The sequence below is a fragment of the Morus notabilis genome, unplaced genomic scaffold (assembly GCF_000414095.1).
Source record: "Morus notabilis unplaced genomic scaffold, ASM41409v2 Scaffold172, whole genome shotgun sequence".
Lineage (NCBI taxonomy): Eukaryota > Viridiplantae > Streptophyta > Magnoliopsida > Rosales > Moraceae > Morus > Morus notabilis.
In genome coordinates this window covers 917,051-937,982 of record NW_010362230.1, presented here as the reverse complement: position 1 = coordinate 937,982, position 20,932 = coordinate 917,051, and the positions used below count along the sequence as shown (strand labels likewise).

The 20,932-nt window shown below is 36.8% G+C and overlaps 2 protein-coding genes across 3 annotated transcripts in view; one reads left to right on the top strand and one right to left on the bottom strand.

The window, feature by feature from the left end:
• LOC21407885 (protection of telomeres protein 1b) overlaps positions 1 to 4,417 on the top strand; it is a 6,805-nt gene extending 2,388 nt beyond the window's left edge. Inside the window, exons 4-10 of one of the 2 annotated variants that reach the window (XM_010101441.2) lie at positions 584 to 648; positions 816 to 904; positions 1,263 to 1,550; positions 1,649 to 1,725; positions 1,846 to 1,904; positions 3,129 to 3,281; positions 3,944 to 4,417. In XM_010101441.2, the coding sequence (XP_010099743.1) occupies positions 584 to 648; positions 816 to 904; positions 1,263 to 1,550; positions 1,649 to 1,725; positions 1,846 to 1,904; positions 3,129 to 3,281; positions 3,944 to 4,162 (950 nt within the window). In that variant the 3' untranslated portion in view covers positions 4,163 to 4,417. The remainder of the gene's footprint in view (positions 1 to 583; positions 649 to 815; positions 905 to 1,262; positions 1,551 to 1,648; positions 1,726 to 1,845; positions 1,905 to 3,128; positions 3,282 to 3,943) is intronic. The other variant, XM_024167735.1, reaches the window with a different exon arrangement.
• A 334-nt stretch (positions 4,418 to 4,751) lies between these two features.
• Positions 4,752 to 15,311, bottom strand: LOC21407881 (ERAD-associated E3 ubiquitin-protein ligase component HRD3A). The gene is made up of 6 exons (XM_024167722.1): positions 14,636 to 15,311; positions 13,748 to 14,239; positions 13,088 to 13,303; positions 6,647 to 6,970; positions 6,259 to 6,501; positions 4,752 to 5,321 (listed from the first exon to the last, which is right to left on the bottom strand). The coding sequence occupies exons 1-6, from the start codon at positions 15,182 to 15,184 to the stop codon at positions 5,106 to 5,108; spliced, it is 2,040 nt and encodes a 679-aa protein (XP_024023490.1). The 5' UTR covers positions 15,185 to 15,311; the 3' UTR covers positions 4,752 to 5,105.
• Between the last annotated feature and the right edge of the window lie 5,621 nt (positions 15,312 to 20,932).

The window sequence follows — 20,932 nt, the reverse complement described above, 5'->3', positions numbered from 1 at the left end:
ATCTTCCTTGATAGATTGAGAAGAGAATACTTCATGTTTTTGTTTATTGAAATTTATGGGTGCAATCAATTGTATAACAATATTTGAGACCGCAATATTATCCAAAAATGTCTGCACTAGAAAGTTTAGGAATAGTATTTATGACCCTAGCCTGAGACATTACCTAGATCTGGAGAAGAAAGTTTGCTGTGCGTATTCTTCTTCAATATACACTTTTGCTAAGCTCAAAAATAGCACAAACTCCATTTTCCTTCTATTGGATAAGTATGCAAAAGAAACACTTAAGGATAATTTTCAAAGCAAAACTAATGCCTTACATCCTAACAAAACTTGAAAACCATGGTATAAGAAAAAGAAAAATAATGTGGAAAGTTCCACCAACACACCGACCAAGGAATTCTAAACCAGGTAAACCCAAAAGATATGAATTAACTTTGGGTTCTTTCCTTCAATTGTATGGAGTATGTAGAATGTAGAATTTCATATTTCAACTTTATTGTCCCACCTGCTTTTAAGATTTTCCTAATTCTATCACAAGCATCTAATACTGATACAAAACTTTAAACTTTCTTGTATTATGTAGATTCAAAAAACTTCTCGTTGTTGAGAGAACTTAAGGAGGGTAAATCTGTTAATTTGGCTTGCAAGGTAATTAACCGTTTTCTTTGCACTCATATGATTTTACATAGTTTAGAATTGTACTTTAGTTGAGACCTTTCTCCCTGTGAATTCATTATTGTAGGGTTGTCAAGTTGTATTCCAATATAATTCAACTTTCCGATATTTTTCATCCTTTAAACATTTGCCACCTCCAGGTAATTAATGTCCAAGAGTTTGGTAAAGATGAATGGATAGGCTTTCTTTGGGATGGAACTGATAGCAGACCAAACAGTCTTCCTATTAGGTAGTCACTCACTTTCAGCTTATATCGCTGTTCATAAAGAATTCAAGGTTGGTTGGTGGGTTTTTTGTTGGGTGTGGAGGCGGTGTCATGGGTGGTCAGCCAAGGATTTGTTAGCGAGCTTGATAGTTGCCATTTGGTTGTATAAGCCAACAAGGGGAAGTTTAGCGGTTTTCTATATGAATGAAAATTATGATTATATGGGTATTGGGATTGTGGTGGTGCAATGTCCTATGTGATGAATCGATGAGCTGTGTTTAAATGTTCATGTTTGGCAGTAAGAGATATCTCCTTGATGTAAAATTTGCTTTGTGCTGTTATTTGCACTTGTGTCATTACTGATGTAAACTACAAACCTTAGGCTAGAAGATGAAAAGGACAATCCACTTCCACTGCATTTGGAATCATTGCCTTTGCCAAGAGATAAATTAGACTCTTTTCCTGTTGTTGGAACTATCTTGAGGGTGGTGTTTGACCAACGTATCAAGAAGCATGGCCTTCAGTTGCTAAATGCCAATGTTGGTGAGTGGATGAAATTTATAGATGTACATTGTGAGGTACGTGCGGGATTATGGCGTGGTGTGCTGACACCCTTAACAAAGGTCCGATATACACCTAACAAGGATCATATTGTATCAGAGCGCCAAAGGTTGATGCTTTGAACTGAGACATTAATTGAAGAGATATATCTTATCTTATTGTGTCACAAACTTCCACAGTAAAAGTTTTATGCAATAATTATTTCAGTATATATGAGAGGCGGTTGCATAAGAGAAATGGGCGGATTCCATATTGGAGCTTTCCTTGGATGTCACATATAACAGGTTAAATTGGCTGTTTTATCTCATCTGTATCCTTCGTGTTTCTCATACATCAGCTAAAATTTTCCGTCATTGCTTTGGAAGTTCATGATCATGATCTGTTAATATTTTCTCTTCTCTCAGAGATTGACTACAAAGATGTGCCTTTTGTTACATTAATGGATGTTCTTACTTATCCAGAGGTAGCATATTTATTCTTTCTTCTCTTCGTAGTTAGCTAGTATTTTCCCTTCCATTGATGTTTCATGTGAGTACGTTCTAGTCCAGTTATCTTTTTCATAGCAAAATTAAATATAAACAATCAAATGAAAACTTGAGATTGCAGTTATATTAATATGTGGAGATGACAGAGCATTGCATTGTTGGTATTGTAGTTCTTCTAATTACATGACAAACTTGTGTGTTCAAGGTGATAAAAATATAATGGACTGCTTTATTTTATTAGACACAATGTGCCTGTCATTTTTTCCTCCTTGTTTATTTCCGAAACTGAATGTCCCTCTGTTATTTAGAAGGCACTAAACTTGTCTTTTTCCACTGCACGTTGTAACTAATTGTAAATGACATTGGAATTCTGATGGTTGTTCTGTTTTGATCTCTCTTTAGCATGTCAATTTAAATTGAAGTTTGTAAAAAAAAAGTTTGTAGAGAAGTTTGGTCATCTTTTGTCACATGAAAGGGTGCACTTTTGAAATAGCTTCAACCGGAAGTCTCTAAGGGCCTGTTTGGTTCATGCGTTCAATCTGGTGATTCTTGATTATGACTTTTGAAATTCAAATTTTGTGACAGGAAAACACTAGTAGAATAAAAAACTATGGGTTTGAATGCATAAAACAAACGACCCCTAAGGCGAAGCCATTAGATTTCTCATTTTGCAAAAATATCTACTTCATTGAGCGGAGAAATTGCTAAGATGCTTTTATTCTTGACACCACTGGTTGAGTTTTTGAGTTGTTTGGGAAAATTGAGAGAGTCTCAGTTTGAGATTTGGCTAGTTCATCGGTGAATGTTTCAGGTTTTGTGTACAGGTAGAGTATGAGTTTCTAATGTTTCAGGTTTTGTGTACAGGTAGAGTATGAGTTTCTAATAACTTAACGCCTTGACATTTTTGGTAAAAGAAAAGACGGGACCTGATTAAATAGTCTATGCTGGGAGTAGCTTTCCTATTAAAGCAACTGAGACTTGGCCAATACAGTCTTTGAGATCGCCTTCCTTATTTCATTCATGTAGCTTTCATATAAACATGTCATTTAAGTCGTCTTCAGGAGAGGTTTCGAACCACTCCTGGCCATATACATTCTTGTGAATTTTATGACTTCGTAAGATATGAATGCTAAGAGCTTAACTTGCTTCATATAAATTATATGATATAATGATAATGCATGATAAATTTTAGCACCTGACAGGTTACAGCAAAATTCATGTGTGCTGTACGGGTAGTTGCTGCATATCCATGGCAGGGTAAAGATTTTTGTTGTTCTCGTGGAATTTACAGAGTTAGGCTGACCCTGGAGGATCCAACAGGCAGAATTCATGCTTATTTGTATGGTGAAGATGGGGTACGTGCTTGTTCCAATCATTTAACTTTTATTGCTTATTGCTTAGGATCTTAGAACGATGGTCTCTTACTTTTTCTTCCAAATGCTTGAATTTGCTTTTTCCTTTTTTTTTCTAAACTTTTCACTAAAATAATTCTTTTCAATTTAGTCAGGAATAGACCTTCAAACATGTTTTTTGCCCATAAGTCTGATGTTGTCAGAATCTTCTGGTGTTGTCCCCCCAGTTGTTATTTCCTTTTCCTTTTGTTACATCTTCCATCTTTTTTTTTTCTTTGTTGAGAAAATTTACATTTCTGTCTTTTATTACATTTTCTGTCTTGGTATCTACTATTATGCTTCTCTTTATTGTTTTGTTCATAAATTTTCATAATAGCGGTTTTCAACAGCTTTTTTACTTGTTCGTCAGCATTAAGTCTTACAGTACATTACAGTTTATGTAAACAAACGACATATAAAGCACAGCTTCACCGTAATTGTAAATTTGATAGATTTTGTTTTGCCTAAATACAATTGGGAAGAGCTCTTTTCTGTTTATTTTGCTGCTTTTTGAAAGTCTTGTGGATATTTTGCCTCAGCTGCCTTGATTTAACTTGTTATTTTTCCCATTTTCTAGATTAGTAACTTTAATTTACTTGAATCGTTGTTATTTTAATCGGTGATAGGAGCAATTCTTTGGTGGTTATCCTCCTGTGGATGTATTGACAAGGAAGCGAAATGCATTGCTTGGTGTGGCTACAGGTGATGGTGTCAGGGAAATAAAGGATGCTCCTAGAAACCCGCCATGGGTGCAATGTTGCCTCAAATCTTATTATCTGGATAAAAGTGATGTCTGGGGCACTAGACATTATCGGATATTTGGTACCAAAGTGGTTCTTACTTAGGCCATGCACCAGATACGTGCTGTAAATTTATTGTAATATTTCAAACTGGTGGTCACTGATCGCTTAGGTTTTGTCTCACATGCTGTAAATTTATTGTAATATTTGAATCTGGTGGTCACTGATCGCTTCCGTTTTGTCTCACATGCTGTAAATTTATGCATTCTCACTAACGAAAAAAAAAAGAAAAAAGGGTTCTGTCTTGAATATTTTCTTTTCTTCTCGTGTTGGAACGATGTTAAACGGCGGAAAAGAAAATAAATAATAATAATAATAATGAAAAAAAAAAGTAAAAAAGGATGTGTTTGCGTTCTTTTAAAGGCTTGAAAGTCGAGTAGATTCACAGCTGCGTCAATTTACCACCAAATGATTGACAGAACTAATGTTACGTTAATCAGTATGAATTATGATTCATACTCTGCTTCTTAAATGAGGTAGCTAGAACGCAAAAAATATATTTCAAAGGGGGAAAAAACAGAAAAGAAAACTCCTAGTTCCTGACATTTGTTTGGTAGGCAAATTCAGGAATTTTTCACATCCAAAGAAAACTGTATTTGTAATTCATTTTCCAACTTCATCACAAACCATTGAATGAAAGAATTAACATTGCTGCATGCTATTAGATTTCTTTAGTTTTGATACACTTAAAACACATTGAAATTGAATCAGTAAGTTCCAGCTCCTAAAACAGGAAGTAGCAGTGATAAAATCTATGAAAATAACAAAACTTTTTCATATGCGACGCAAATACATTTGCATTTTATCGCACCTCTTTTTTGCTATGGTACAATGTGCTTTTTGAACATTGGAGTGTCCTGTCAAAGTTCAAACTAAATTTAAGAGAGAAGAGCTGTACATTATGTATTGCAGAAGAAGGGCTTATTATATTACTATTAATTGAGAGCATTGGCGAAGAGAACCATAGTTTTTGAGACGACAAAATCGATCAATTAGGTGCAATATGATCGTCAGGGAGGTGCGGTGCAGGAATCTCGGCCGCAGCAGCAACAGCATGCCTCCGTTGTCGCTCACGAAGATATAGAACAGTAATAAGACAAGCAAAAAGAGTCAGTATTGTAGCATTCCCTTCCTCCAAGAGCACATTCTCCACCCATTCTTCAACTTTTGGATAGGCTTCGGGCAATGAATCGATAAAATGAACCTATATAAACACATACAAACAGAAACTTCATCAAGGAATAGAGCAGAGAATGGTCGAAGGACGAAGTTGGAATCTTTACTACATAAGAGTAAAAAATACATGCTATTGGTAAGAAAATGCATTCATTCAGTTATCTCTTGATAACTTGGAAAATTTGCATCAAATTAAGAACTGCAAATTCATTCTTTAGGGGACTATTCACGAGGAAACAAAGAAAATTATTAATCCAAACTTGGATCGGAGGAAGATGTAGGAATCAGGTTAATAATTCAGTATATCCACCTCAGCATTGCATCCAACAAACTCGAGATTCTGAAAATTCTTATTAATCTTCCAGTCCAGGGATCCAATTTGTGAAAGCAATTTTACTATTAGCAAAATTTATAAGGAACCAACATCTAAGAACCAAGTTCCCTTGTTTCTCTTACTTAGCTCACATTTGAGAATTGGTTTCTGATATATAAAGGTTTAACTTTTCTCACTGAGGAGCCAATTTAGTTTATGTTCAATAGTCTATGCGTGAAACGGATCCACTTTGTTTTGTTCTTCCAGAAAAGAAAAAATGGAGAAAAAAGAAAAGTGAGATAAATTTCAACCTTTTTATCAAGAAAAAAGAATAGGATGTTATGTATCAAACTTTACTATACACCAAGAGATGTATGTGAGTTGTTATCAGGGTTTTAGTCATTTAGAATTTAAAACTTTACATTTGAGATTTAGGAAACAGCGAATTGTGGTTACACAGTTCAGGCCTTCCGCATTCTTTATAAATGGCTATTCAGAACACTCTCTTACATTCAGAAGAGATTATCTAAATGGACATGTGGGCCAATATTAGTGGAATAAAACCAGCAAAGTTCATTTATTAGTAACCACGCAGGATTTTTGCAAGTAAAATTGAAAAATGCAAGCAGGTAAACTAGACCAGGAAACTCACCAGGGAACTGTCAGCATAGTTGTTACGTATCCACAAACTCATAAGAGCCAGTGTCACAGGCAACTTTGCATTGGGATCAGCCTCTAGGGCTTGGTCATAGTACCGCTTGGCCAGGTGAAGATCAAAGGGTAGTCCTTGACCATGCTCATACATGAAACCGAGATTGAACATAGCTTGCGCGTTAGATTGCGCCTTCGCATGCATATAAGCATCTGCTGCACGGTCATAATCTCTCTCGGTACCCTAAGAAACAAAGAAAAGAAGTTAGAGAGTTTCAGAAACTGTGAATAACGCAAAATGGAAAAAAATAAAGATACAAGCACCAAAACTCTTATGACAAAACTTAAATTGAATAGTAGAGACTGACAACTTTCATCTTAAGCCATACCCGACCATAATAATATGCGTCTCCAATCAGCAATGCAGCATGCTCATTGCCCTGCTCAGATGCTTGCCACCACAGAAAATGTGCACGCTGATGCCTCTCTGAGTCTGTGCATAATCCAGATTCTCCCATGCATACACTGTGTTCTCCATACTTGTCGAGAATCCATGCAGCATTACTCTGTGCTACCTCATAGCCTAGTTCCGCCATCCTTGAATACAAGAATAATGCCTTGCCAATATCTCCTTTCAAGTACGACTCCAGTGCCCATCGAGACAAGGAACTCCATGGTCCCCGCTCTGCAACTAGTTTATATAACACAGTAGCCTGAAACCAATTGAATTTATTTGTGAATTGGGACGGGTATCTATGTGTGTGTCTATCTTTTGTACATCTTACTTTCACTCGTGAAAATATTTAGGGTATCAATAAATATATATATATATATATGGACGGGTTTCAATGGTTACATTTCTATCGGGGCTACCACCAAATATAAAAATTTGATGATGTGGTGTGATAAGAATCTAGTTCCATTAATTGTCATAAATTTTTGGGTAATTGGCACAGATGGTCCCCAACCTATTTAGTAAGTGACAAGTTGGTCCCCAACCTCTTTTTTTTTGGCAAAACAAACCTCAACCTTTTTAAACGGGTGCAATTTGGTCATTTCCGTCAAAATCTGACCCGATTACAAGGGTTATTTTCGTAAAATCAAGAGTTGTTTTTCAAAAATAATAAATGCTTTTAAAAAACATAATAAAATATAGAAAACAAATTAAAAACTGTCTCACACCTCTCACCACCAACCCCAGATCTCGCCGAGGCTGCTAGCTCGCCGTTCGTAGATCTCCATTTCTTCCAAATCTTGTGCACAGATCTCGCCGTCCATCCGTTGTCCTCGTTAAGATTCGCCACCGACACTAACGAGATCTCACGAACGCTAAAAACGACAACAACGAGATTCCAACGCAAAAAACGAACCGTCCACCACCACCGCCACAACCACCACAACTAAGTCGCTTCCGAAACCCTCATCCACCTCCGCTTCGAAGCCTAAGAGGCCGCCCAACCAATCGACGAAGCTCCTCAGCTTTGCTGACAACGAAGACAACGAAACCCCTTCCCGCTCTAAACCCTCCTCTTCCTCCAAGCTCTCATCTTTCTCTTCTCGCCTCTCCAAGCCCGCGTCTTCTCACAAGATGACTGCTCTCAAAGATCGTCTCTGTCACTCCTCGTCTTCTTCTCCTTCTTCTTCCTCTCTATCTCTTCCCTCCAATGTCCAGCCTCAGGCCGGGACTTACATTAAAGAAGCCCTCCGCGAGCTCCAAAAGAACACCCGAACCCTCGCCAGCTCCAAACCTTTGTCGGAGCCGTCGGAATTGGCAAAGTCCAACCGGAAATTGGACTCCGAGGAGGAAGACGAGCTCAAGGAGAAGAGGGGCGAATTGACGTCGATGGAGATTGGGGCAAAGGGGAGGGATAGGGATAACTCGTCTCCAAATCCGTTGATTCCCGATCAGACCATGATTAGCGCGTTTCAGGCGAGGAGGGAGTGGCTGCAGCTGCGCCGGACTTCATCACGCTGAACGCAAGGAGCAATCACGAGGGGCTGAGCGACGAGGAGCCGAAGAATCAGACATGAATCGCGATGTTCGGGGAGAAGGTGGAGGGGCCAAAGAAGGGTGTGTTCGAGGACGACATTGATGACAGGGGAATTGAATTGGGGTTGCTGAGGAGAAAACAAGTTGTTTTGGAGGAGAATCACGAGGATGATGAAGATGAGGAGGACAAGATTTGGGAGGAAGAGCAGTCCATGAAGGGGCTTGGGAAGACGAGAATTGATGGGTTATGAGATTTTTGAGTTTGGTTACTTCTTTTTTGTGTAGAATGTCATAGATTCTGGAAAAATTTAAGAGCTTTTAGGGAAAAAAAATGACATTTTTTCTTTTTTTTTCAACAAAAAAGAATATAATTAGGTGGAGTAAGGGCAATTTTGTCTTTTCAGGGGTCATATAGGTTTTTACGTGGGTAATTTGACGGATTTTGACGGAAAGGATCAAATTGCACCCGTTTAAAGAGGTTGGGGGTCGTTTTGCAAAAAAAAAGGTTGGGGACCAACTTATCACCTACTAAATAGGTTGGGGACCATCCGTGCTAATTACCCTAAATTTTTTTGTGGTCAACTATATAAATTATAACCGTCGAATTAATATCTTATGGCTAAAACAATGATACCCATTGATGGGTAAATATTGAAATAACCATTAAAACCACACCAGCGCGCGCGCGCGCACACATATATATGTATATTTGGATAGAAAACCTGAAACTTTACTAAAATCTCGAAAAATCAACAAAGTACATTATAGTTTAAAAAACAGGATGGATGAGGTACTGAAAAGTAAAAGCACAAGGAAAAAACAGACAATAGTCACACTCAAAACAAAAAACAAAACAAAACAAAACAAAACTAGACTCCTAAACCAAAATGTCATCACAACTAAGAAAAATCAGTGAAATTGGGAAATCCTTGAAAGATGCATCCATCGACACCCAAGCAAAGGCAAGAATTTTGCAAAACAAATTTTTAATTAACTCCTAGAATGAGTAGAGAATTCGGTCTTCTGAAGATCTCTGTGTTATATTGGTTTTGTTTCATTTTGTTCATTTGGTTTTCTTTTTTTCTTTTTCTTTTTTTTTTTCTGAATCTTTATTAAAGCCATGGACGTGGAAAACTGCAATCAATCAGATTAAATGAGTTTTTTTTTTTTTTTTTTTTTGATAAGAAATGAGAAATTTATTAAAAAATAAAGAAACTAGAAGAGTACAAAAGGGGACAAGACGTCCGCCAAACATTAAGAGAAAAAAGCAAAACAATAAACAACCAAGGGATTAAAAGTACAAACAGAACCCCAGACTCAGCACAAGATAATGTCCCCAGCCCCTAAGCAAGTCTGAAAATGAGACTCCACTAAAATCTTTCGATTGAGACAACCACAATGCAACCCAGTAGATTATTCTATCCCATGCTTTGCTAATGTTTCCTCGAACATCCTCGAATATGATTGTTCCTAACCACAAAGCCCATGAAACAGTGAGTAGAACAACATTCCACAACCTCTTAACATTCTTCTTCCACAAAAAATCACATCCATAAAACTCTGCTACTCTATTAGGAACTGCCCACACGATGCCAAATTTTCCCATAACACGATACCAAATGGCAAGTGAAAACGGACAATGAATGAAAAGGTGGTCCATCATCTCATCAGCATCCCTGCATAAAACACACCAACTGGGAGAAAGATAGAGGTATGGCTTTCTCCTTTGCAACAAGTCCTGAGTGTTTAGATTATTTGACACAAGCAACCAATTAAAAATTTGTACTTTAACAGGAACCGAGGCACTTCAAATAAAAGGACATAGGCTAAAGGCAGGAAAGGATTGATCATCAATGAGAAATTTAAAGAAGGATTTGCATGAAAAGATCCCCAACCCCTCCAGGTTCCACACCCACCTATCACAAATGAACTCGCTCAATCTTACACCCTCTAGACATCCCAATAGCTCCAACAATTCTCCTATTTCCCTCTCACTAGGCTCCCTCCTAAAATGAAAATTCCAAGACGAAGTGCTTCCGCCGTCAGCAATGTGAAATGAAGAAATGGCTGAGTTATGAAGGGCTGAATTTTTAAATAGACTGGGAAATCGGTTAGAGAATGAATCCTCGCCCAACCACATATTTTCCCAAAATCTTATCCTCCTACCATCCCCCACCATGAAGGTAACATTAGCTTTAAACTCATTCTGCAAGGATTGAATGGCCTTCCAAGGGCTTCTGAAGGTAACTCTGTCACAATTACCTGATTCCAACCTCCAAAGCTCGACCCGAATTTACCTCTAATCACTCTGCACCAAAGCAAATTTCCCTCCCTTGGGAATCTCCACAACCATTTTGACAAGAGGGCTTTGTTACGGAAGACCAAATTACCAATTTCCAATCCATCTTTCCCCTTAGGTCCACACACACACACACACACAAAAGAAATCCCTAATCAATTTTTCAATCTTCGTTGCAACTCCTTTAGGGATTTTAAAAATCGTAATGGGACTCCATTCCAATCCTTCTATGCCTCCAATCCACCCCTCTGTTGAAGTGTACAGATTCGTGAAAAATGAGCAAAATTTCATGAACAACTTCCAATTCTCCCATCCACCGTTTCTAATCTAGAAATGGTATTTTGAGCATTCCTGGCATTCATTAGCTTATGGAAGAGTTTGGTGTTAGTATCTCCATCCTTAGCCCAGGAAAATTTTGATTTCATCGCTGTTGCTCTTTCCTCTTTAAGAATCAGCTCGTTCAATTCTTTCTTCACTTTAACCTCTCCTCCACCAATTCAAAAGACCACTCCGAAATACCTTCTTTCTTATATAGTTCCTCAATTCTCTTAGACAATTTCAGCTTTTCCAATGTCAAATACCCAAAAACTTCCTTGTTCCACACTTTCAGCCGATTTCTCAAATTCTTGAGCTTCCTCATGAATTTATATCCCGCCCAACCTTGCACGGGCTCATCCCTCCACCACCCCTCAAAATCTTCTTTGAACCGCCGATGATCTAACCACATGTTTTCAAACATAAATGGAGAAAGTCCCCATTACGGAGGATTCATAGTTAAGATCACCGGGCAATGGTCCCACACTATTCTCATTGCCACCTCTTGCCTTATATTATTATGCATATCACCGAAGGGTACTGAAAAAAAAATCTGTCCAATCTACAACATATGGGCTCCTCTCTGAAATTTGACCATGTGTATAACGCGTTTTCAAGAGGAGGATCAATTACTTCCAACTATATAATCAACTCATCAAACATTTTCATACTTCGGGTTGATGATGAACTATTTGCCTTTTCACTTGCATTTCTCACCACATTAAAATCCCCCCTAAGACACCATTTCTGACCACAAACCTTCTGAAGACCAGCTATCTCATCCCAAAATGATTCTCTTAACAACACTTTATTCAGGCCGTATATCCTCGAAAACCACCAATCATCAATACGCTCCATTCGAATATGAACCGACACTGAAAATTATCTGATCAAACTTTCCAAAACTTGTGCCCTTCTAACATCCCAGATTACCAAAATACCTCCAGCTCTTCCCCTAGATGGAAGAAAAACCCACTCCTTAAATCTTGCCTTCCAAATGCTTCCAATGAACATCCTGTAAACCTCTTGTCATTTAATCTCCTGCAACACTACTACATCTGGACTTTCCTTGCAAATCACTTTCTTTATGCTGCTTCTCTTTAAAGGGCAGCAACTACCCCGAACATTCCATATCATGAGCTTCATTTATCAACTTTCGAGCCCCTCTTGCTAGCAGACTTATCATAATTCACATTAAAAGCTAAACTCTGCAGCTCTCTATTACCTCCTCTCTTTCTTGCTGATTTCCCAATCTTCCTCATTTTTATTACTTCTTTCCTTTTCAATTCCAATTTCCCATTACATTCCTTTACGGTTTGGTAATTGCGCCCTTAATTTAGTAAAAATTCTTGAAAATAATTGCAAGAACATTTTGGATGGGTCATTAGATTAGAAAACCTTGACACTTGGAGCAGCTCTCCTTTCAAAAAGGGCATTTTCTTTAATAAGATTCTCTTGAAGGACAAGTAGTACCCCTATCATTGATTATAGCCAATTGTTTCTTCTCTCTTAGAGTTTTATACTACCTAGATGCACACTAAAGAATTCCCCATAGCAAAAAATTTGGTATCTAGTATGCATCAATCTATGTAATGCTCCCTAGACGTCCTATCATGAATCTGAGACAAGTAAAGAAACATAACACTTATTTACTCTTTTTCACCTATAAGGATAAATCTTTTCTCCTATAAAAGATACTGCGCCAACAAATCTAGGTCACATGGTGTATGTGCCAAAAAAAATAATCAAAGTAAGAAATATACACGTTAAACCAGAAGGCAAAACGTTTGAAATAGAAAATTCTGCTTATGATAGAAGGATAAAAACAGCAGTAGTCTTGGAAAAAGCACACTAATTGGAAAATATAAATATAAATGGGTAAAAGTATTTCCCTTTTTGCAAATGCTGACCATGTACGTAGTTGTGGGCTTCTATCAATAACGTTTTACATACTTTCCTTTTTCTTCGATTGTATTGAGTTGGAAAGATGTAATGGAGAATTGAAGGTAATGGGGAGTTAATTTATTTCATTTTCTTTTCGTTTTCTTTTTTGTTTTTCTTTGAGGACATCTTTTCCTCTTTCTATTGTATCATTGTCAGTTTTAATAAAGTTTTGTTTCTTGTCAAAAGATATACACAAGTTGACCAACTGAATATATATATATACACACACACATAAATATATATATATATATATCTTTAATAAAAATCCAATACTGAGTTTACCATAGTGAGATCCTTCTTGAGTCCGATTCCAGTATGAAACATCTTTGCTAGCTGGTAGAATGCCTTTGGTTGACCGGCATTCGCAGCTACCATAAAGTATTGACATGCTAGTTTGACATCCCTTTTTACCCCGATCCCTTTGAGATACAGTACTCCCAAGTTATAATGCCCACCAGCATCCTCATTTTCAGCAGCCTTCTCAAAATATTCTTTTGCCTGTAATAAATGGTGGCTTAGAAATCAATTTGTATATACATATATTGCTGATAGAAAGGAACATGACTACACAGAAAGAGGAATTTCATTGCAGTAAATACTAGTTGCTCCACAAACAAAGCAAAGTTGACATATACCAAATGATTTTAAACAAAAGTACACACTGGAAAATCCCTCATGCTCCATTTTTAAAAATAGCATACCAACTAGTGAACAAATGTGCCCAATCTAGGCTTTCTTGACTATAAACACAAAAGGCTGATGTATCCCAGGCGTTTTAGCTTCAATGTCTTTCTTTGAATATAATTTGTAAATATAAGACTCAAATTAGATCTTTTCATACTAAAAAGTTCCCTGTTGAAACCTCCTAGAAGCTGCTCACTACGTTAACCAAAATCACATTAAATCACATAGATCAAGCAACGAACAAAGTCTGAGTCTTACTTTGGTGTAGTTTCTCTTTTCCACTCCATAGCCCTTGACATACAAATACCCCATTCCATTATAAGCTGAATAAAGATGCTGCTTCGATGCAAGAGTGAGCCATTCCAGTGCTTTTGTATAGTTCCTCTCCACCCCAGCCCCCCTTGCATATATCTCTCCCAAAAGCTCCATCGACCTCGGCTCACCCTTCTCCACAGCCTTAAGAAACCATGACAATGCCTTGGTATGGTCGCGCCGCAACCCTCTCAGTCCAAAGTAGTAGAAAAGACCAATTTTATACATGGCAGCGGCATTCCCTTTCTGTGCCTGGTACTCCAGAATTTGAAAATCCTCGTCCTCCTCCCCTCGAGATTTTCTCAGAGCCTCCTTATTCTCCTCAGCTCCACTGTGAATCCTCACTGGTTCAAGCACTGGCGAATCCTTTGATATCAAGAAGCTGTTAACTGCAACTTCAGCTAATTCGGAGTAAAGTCTCACTGCTTTCTCATACATCTGTAACCATAAAAACAAAAAGGTAATAACGAATAATCCAAGGTTTTATTCTTTTACTTTCCTAGCAACCAAACAGAACATTAAAAAAAAAAAAGCTCGAAGTTTTGCATTTGAAGAACAATAAATAAATAAAAAAGCTCAAAGTTTTGCATTTGAAGAACAATAAATAAATAAATAAGTCCTCCATTAATTCGTTGACTTCCTAGGCAACCTAATAGAGCCTTCATTCTGGGGAGAAAAAAATGTTTCGTGCTCAAATGAAAAAAGTTCCAGAAATCCTACATAATTGATTTCCTTTCCTACACGACCCACCATAATACAATTTGGAATCTGATAAACCTGACAGAAGATAGAATTTTGCAGAGAGAGAAATTTGGAGTGAGAAAGTGATCATACATCTTGCTTAAAGTACGTATAGGCGAGAGACATTTTGGACTGCATATTACCACCCTCAGCGGCAAAGTGATAGTACATGAAGGCCTTCGCCTTGTTCTTCTCCCTCATCTGCCCCGAGCCGTGCAGAAACCCTAGCACGGACCTCGCGTGGGGATGGCCGTAGGATGCTGCGGCCTCGATCTCCGACACGCCCTCGTCCATGAGCCCCTCTTCGCTGGCGCTCATCGCTCTGACCATCTTCGACACGCCGGAGTAGTACAGCGAATCGGGCTCCGACGACGGCTCGGCGGCCGAAGAGTCCGGCTCGAAGATCGGCCGCCATGAGCCTGGGTCGAGCTCCTCATCGGACTTGTGAGAATCGGAGTCGCCGAACTCGTCCCACTCGGCGGAGTCGGGATCGGCGGGGTTGTCAGAGTCCGGCGAGTTGACGGCGTCCTTGATGTCGTCCTGAGAGATGACGAGGACGAAGGGTCGGGCGTAGAGGGAGATTGGGAAGAGAGAGAAGATGAGGAGAGAGAAGATCAGTCTTCTGTGAATTGGGATTCGCATTTGTGGTGCTTCTTTGTGGTGGAAGAAGAAGACGAAGAATGGGGAGGAATGAAACAGAAAATATGAGTTTTTGTTTATGTTGTATGGGAATGGAAGATGAAAAATGGAACGTGGAACGGAAGATGAAAAATGGAACGGAAGCTGAAGAATTGGAAGGGTAAAAAAAGCCACGTCCTTAGATCTACGCACATTTTCTGGCCACGTCAAAGTTAGTACTTGATCGAATTATATACTGCCACGTTTACATTACAAGCATCTACGATCTATCTATTCATATTACATATTATTGATTAATTACAAAAATACCCTCAACCTATAACCTTTTCAACACTTTACTTCTGATATTTAAAATATAACATTGTTCTTGTTCTTTTTAAATAATAAAATGTTAATAAAGATGGGTTTTTAATAGAAATTGCAATTTAATTAATTATTTTAAAAGTATTTTGATAATTTTATGATATAAAATTTAATATAAATTTAAAATTAATTTAAATTTAGACTTTTAATTATGAAACATTTATTATTAATTTTGTCATTAGGAGTGAAGAATATTTATTTTTTTTAATTATATTGTATCTAAATTAGACTAAAAATTAGGGTGCGTGGTTAAAATAGTAATTGTGCTCTAAATTGTTTAACAACAACGGTTATTTATGTGACATGTGTCAAAAATTATTAAATTTCTTAACGAATGGAGAATTTTTGTTACTATTTGATTGTTTAAAAAGAATGTATGTTATATTTTAAAGATTAAAAGTTAAAGTGTTACAAATGGCATAATTCAGGAGGAATTTTAGGGCTCGTTCACTTCGCGGATTCGAGTTTTTAATTCGAGCTGAGATGTGACATCTTGTGAGAGCTTTTTACTGTAGCAGAAAAAGTTAGATGTGACATTTTTTAAGAACTTTTTATTGTAGAAATCTAAAACTGAAAACTCGAATCGGTGAAATGAATAAGGCTTTAATAATTAATCCTTACTAAAAGAATAAGAATGTCTCCTTTACGGTGCTCTTGAAGAGCTTTCCCATGCTGCTATGTTAAAGCTCCTTAGCTCCCTTTTTTTTCTCTTTTTACTTTGTTTAACTTTATTTTTAAAAACTTTTAAATGTTTTGTTTTTAGTTTTTTTTTATAGCCTTCTACTAGGGGTGTAAATTGGTCGGGTTCGGCCGGGGTTCACTCATTTTTTCAGCCGAGCCGACGTAATCGGGGTGAGAAAACCATTAACTGTAACACCCTGACAGGACCATAAACCTGTAGAAAAGAGGCATGCTCGGGGTCGGCTTGGCCGAGTGTCCTCAAATTGGGCAAATATTACGTCCTTGAGTCTCAACAAGAAGTTCTCATTCTCTTCACCAAAAACAACAATATATTATGCCAAAAGGGTATGAGAATCCCCAAAATTTTGTAGAACAAGGATGACAAAGTATCAAACAAAACAAAAAACAAGAGTGAGACTGTTTCATGAGAGGAGATTTGAGACTAGACTTTTAGCAAGAAAGAGAAAAACAGAGAGCAGCTAAGCAAGAAGGTGAGAAAGAGAATGAGAAATATCATATTTGAGAGGAAGGCGGCAAGCAAACAAAGTAACTGACCTTTAGAATTTTTTTTTAAGAAGATTTTATATGGTTTGCAAAATGATTGTCGTTTTAAGTTTTATATTATATATATATAACCTTAAAGAAATCATATGTGCGGCCGGATCGAGGTGTTACGGATTTTACATACTCAAACCTGCACTCCGGCCCGCAACTTTCAGACTCGGCCCTTATAAAGCCGAAAAAGAAAAATAAAATTTCAAAACCGAGATTTTCAGCCTATTTCTGCTTGGGTCGGCTGGGTACCTCAGATTTGCGGTTTTATTTACAGCCCTACCTTCTACCAGTGTAATTTTTTTTTACCATTTATCTTATTAAAATCACATTGGATTAAAAAAAATATGTAGAGTCGATAGTTTTTGATATAGATCTAGCTGAATGTAAGAAATTAGCAGTAGTTTATTTTTTTAGGGCCTACTAGAGAAACTGCTTCTTTTATTATTTTGTGAATATTTTTTTGAGAAATCCTAACAAATACATATTCAAAGTGCATGAATTTTAATTTTTACCCTTTACTCTTAACTAACATCTTTTTAGTTAAATAAAGGGTAATTTACACAAATGATCCCCAACCTTTTTAAGAAGTGACAGTTTGATCTTTAATTTTTTTTTGTACAAAATAACTCACAACCTTTTTAAAATGTGACAATTTAGTCATTTCTGTTAATATCTGTTAAATTCTTCACATAACGTGTCACGTGACCCATCATGTGACTTTTTTCTAATGAAATGACTTAAATGCTCCCATTTAGAAAGACTTCTTCTTTTTTCCCTAAATTTCATCTCCAACTGCATCGAAGATTGCACCCTCAAGCAGGAATCCCTCGCCGGGGTCACCGTTGTCGAGCACGTCCCCCTCCCTTGCCTCGTTGTCGTGAAGATCAAGTCCGCCGCCGCCGTTCTCCTCCACTCCCTCACGTACCTTCCGCGCGCCGCCCAGTGCCGCCTCCGCCCTTACCAGCTCATCCTCCGCCGACTGCTCCGTCGACTCCGCCCTGGCCTTCGACCTCAGCCTCCGCCTCATCCTTGTCGACGCCTCCCGCGCCAAGGAGATCGCCGACACCGTCATGGCACTCATCCTCGGCCTGCTCCGCCGGAGGCACCTCCTTTCCCACCATCCGCTCTCCGCCTCCGGTTGGCTCGGTTCAGTGCAGCCGCTCTACCGAGGGATGAGGCGCTGCCGTGGCCTCATCTTGGGGATTGTCAGTAGATCTGCTTCGGAGCGGTCTCTGGCTTATCAGAGCTTGGCTTTCAAGATGAGCGTGCTCTACTTTGATGTTCAAGAGGTAATCATTCTTTAGAGGTTTGTTTTTACATTCCCAAAATTAACAGAATCTTCAATGAAAAATGATTGTAAATTTGCTCAATTTGCTGAAAATGTGCTTCGTTTGGAGTTCGCAAATTCAATTTAAGCTGTTTAAAGCGTATATACAATCTTTATCATGCATGAATCGCATAGAAATGTGAGAATAATTTGTCTTTTCATTGGGATTGTTGTGTCAGAGTTGAAAAATTCAATTAATAGGATTTTTACCAATATGCCCGTATAAGAAAGTCATGTGAGGGGCAAGTGGAATTTTTTGTGAAGAATTTAACATAGGTTAACAGAAAGGATTAAACCGTCACTTTTTAAAGAGATTGAGAGTCATTTTAAAAAAAAAAATTAGTAACCAAATTGTCACTTCTGATTACTTATATAAATTACTCTTAAATAAATATATTAACAAAATGGTACTAATGAAAAGTAAGGAGTGAAAATTTAGACTCGTACACTTTTAAAGATAAGTTTAACAATTTTCTCATGTTTTTTTCTTATTTTCATATCAATTTTTTACATATTTTTTAAAATCTTTTACCTACATATATATTTTTTAAAATCTCTTGCCTACGTACCTCTTATTAAAAGAGAATGTTTCCTTCCACGGTGCTCCACGGTAAAAAAAAAAATTACCTGAAATTTTAGTAACTAAGTAAAATTAAAAAGATGAATAATTTAAAAGGAAGTTGTAATTATTAACTTTAATTCGTAATTCAAATTTTCTTTGAGTTAATTTCACGAAAATTAAAAATGATGCGAGAAATAATGGAAAATATTATAATTATATGAAATAAGCACGAGGATTTTATAAAAGTAGGCTTAGAGACCTATTGTAAAGATGCTTTTATGTTTGGTCAAATTTTTGCCGACAAATATTTTAAAATTGTTGAAAATAATTCCAAAACCTTCATGAATGTAAAGAATTGCAATATTTAAATAAACTATGTTTCAAAATAAGTTTCAAAAAAAAAAGAATTACTTGAAATTTTAGTAACTAAGTATTTTACTTTCAAAATGTTTTAGGAAATTATTATTGTATATTCCGCATTAACTCACGATTAGTAACTGCTCAAGAAAGTGAGTCGTCATAACTTTTTTGTATTTATCATAGAATGATGTGGTATAATTTAATTAGTAAGACACCAACTTTGACACTAAATATTGGAGACATACACCTTAAAAAGAAGGGGGAAGACATGCCTTACCTAGGAGTTCTGCAAAAACTAAACATTTCTACAAGAGAAAATTGGATCCACAACAGACCTCATGGATGAAGTCCACCATGGAGAATTACTCTGGGTGTCATTCGTATGGATAAGGGTGATAATTTGTGTTACGTGTCGTGTTTTGATCATTTTTTTTTTAAATTTACAGTCAACCCAAACACGACCCGTGACACGAAATTTTTTAAAAACCGCAACACAAACACAACACGACCACTTTATGGGTTGACATGACACGACACGAAAATGACCCGTGACACGAAATTGACCCGTGGACCCGAAATTGACACGAAAATTGTATATTTTTATTTAGTTTTTTTACATATTAGAAATAACTTAAAATTTAGAACACACCATAATACAATAACATCGGTTGAAATTAAGCAAATAATAGTATAAGATTTTGAGTATAACTATCATGATATCACAAGTTCATAATAAAATTAAAAATATGTAATGAAAAATATATGTATTTTTTAGTTTTTTATAAGTTTCTATCGTGTTCGGGTTAGGCAGGTCCAACTCGAAATTGATCTGTGTTTTACGTGTCAATTTCAGGTCGACTCAATTCTGACCCGAACATTTTTTTTCTCAACCTTAACCCGCGAAATTCATGTCGTTTTCGAGTCGTGTCGTGACCCATATTGCCGGTCCTAAGGTTAATATTTTTTATTTTGCTATTGTAATTTTTAATTACCTAGAGTTTGTGCCAAATCGGCAGAAAAATATAAGTTATAGATGCGTTTCTCTATGTGGTGTGAAATCTACTTCGGTGATTTCATAGTTTTATGATGATTTATTTTTTTTAATCGACTTCAAATTTGTATCCTACAAGTGCGCAAACAACACAGAATTCCATGAAAGAAATTAATGGAGTAAAAGGATAATGGATGAATTTTAGAACTTAAACCTTGTTTGGTAGGAAGGACAACTGGCAAGATGAATTAGTCGATGGATTTTAAGATTTATGTTTGTTTAGTGGGAGGGATTTAGGATGGAATGTACCGGCCGTGGGTTCAAAATTCTCCATAAATTTGACGATTTTAGTTAATTTTAATTTCACAAATAGTCCTTGTTGTTTACTCTGATCTTATTTTGGTCATTGACTTTAAAACGTCATATAATTAGTTTCTGAGATTTTATTTTATTTCAATGGTAGACATTCTATTAGTATGGTGTTAAATATTTGACGGAATTAGTATAAATTACAAATTATGGACCAAAACTGAAATAAAATAAAATCTCAAGAACGAACTGTGAAGACGTTTGAAAAATCAGGGACCAAAGTGGGATTGTTTATAGAATTAACCTTTTTTTTTCAATTGACTTCGTATCTATACTCTTTGGGTCCGTTTAGTTTGATGATTCGAGTTTTTAATTCGAGTTGAGATGTAACTTTATGTAAGAGTTTTTTACTGTAGTAAAAAAGTTATATGTAATTGTTTCTGATAGTTTTTTACTGTAACAAAACTTGAATTCTAAACTCAAATCTGCGAAATGAACAGGGTCTTTAAGTGCACGAACAACCTAATTTTGTGAAATGAAGGATAAGAGTAAGAGAAAAATAGATGAATTTTAGGACTTAGGCCTTGTTTTGCAGTAGGGAAA

Coding starts and splice junctions, on each gene's coding strand:
- LOC21407881 (XM_024167722.1), bottom strand. CDS start 15,184: ATGCGAATCCCAATTCACAGAAGACTGATCTTCTCTCTCCTCATCTTC. Junction 14,240..14,635: donor ATACGTACTTTAAGCAAGAT/GTATGATCACTT, acceptor TTATGGTTACAG/ATGTATGAGAAAGCAGTGAG. Junction 6,502..6,646: donor ACGCATATTATTATGGTCGG/GTATGGCTTAAG, acceptor TTTGTTTCTTAG/GGTACCGAGAGAGATTATGA.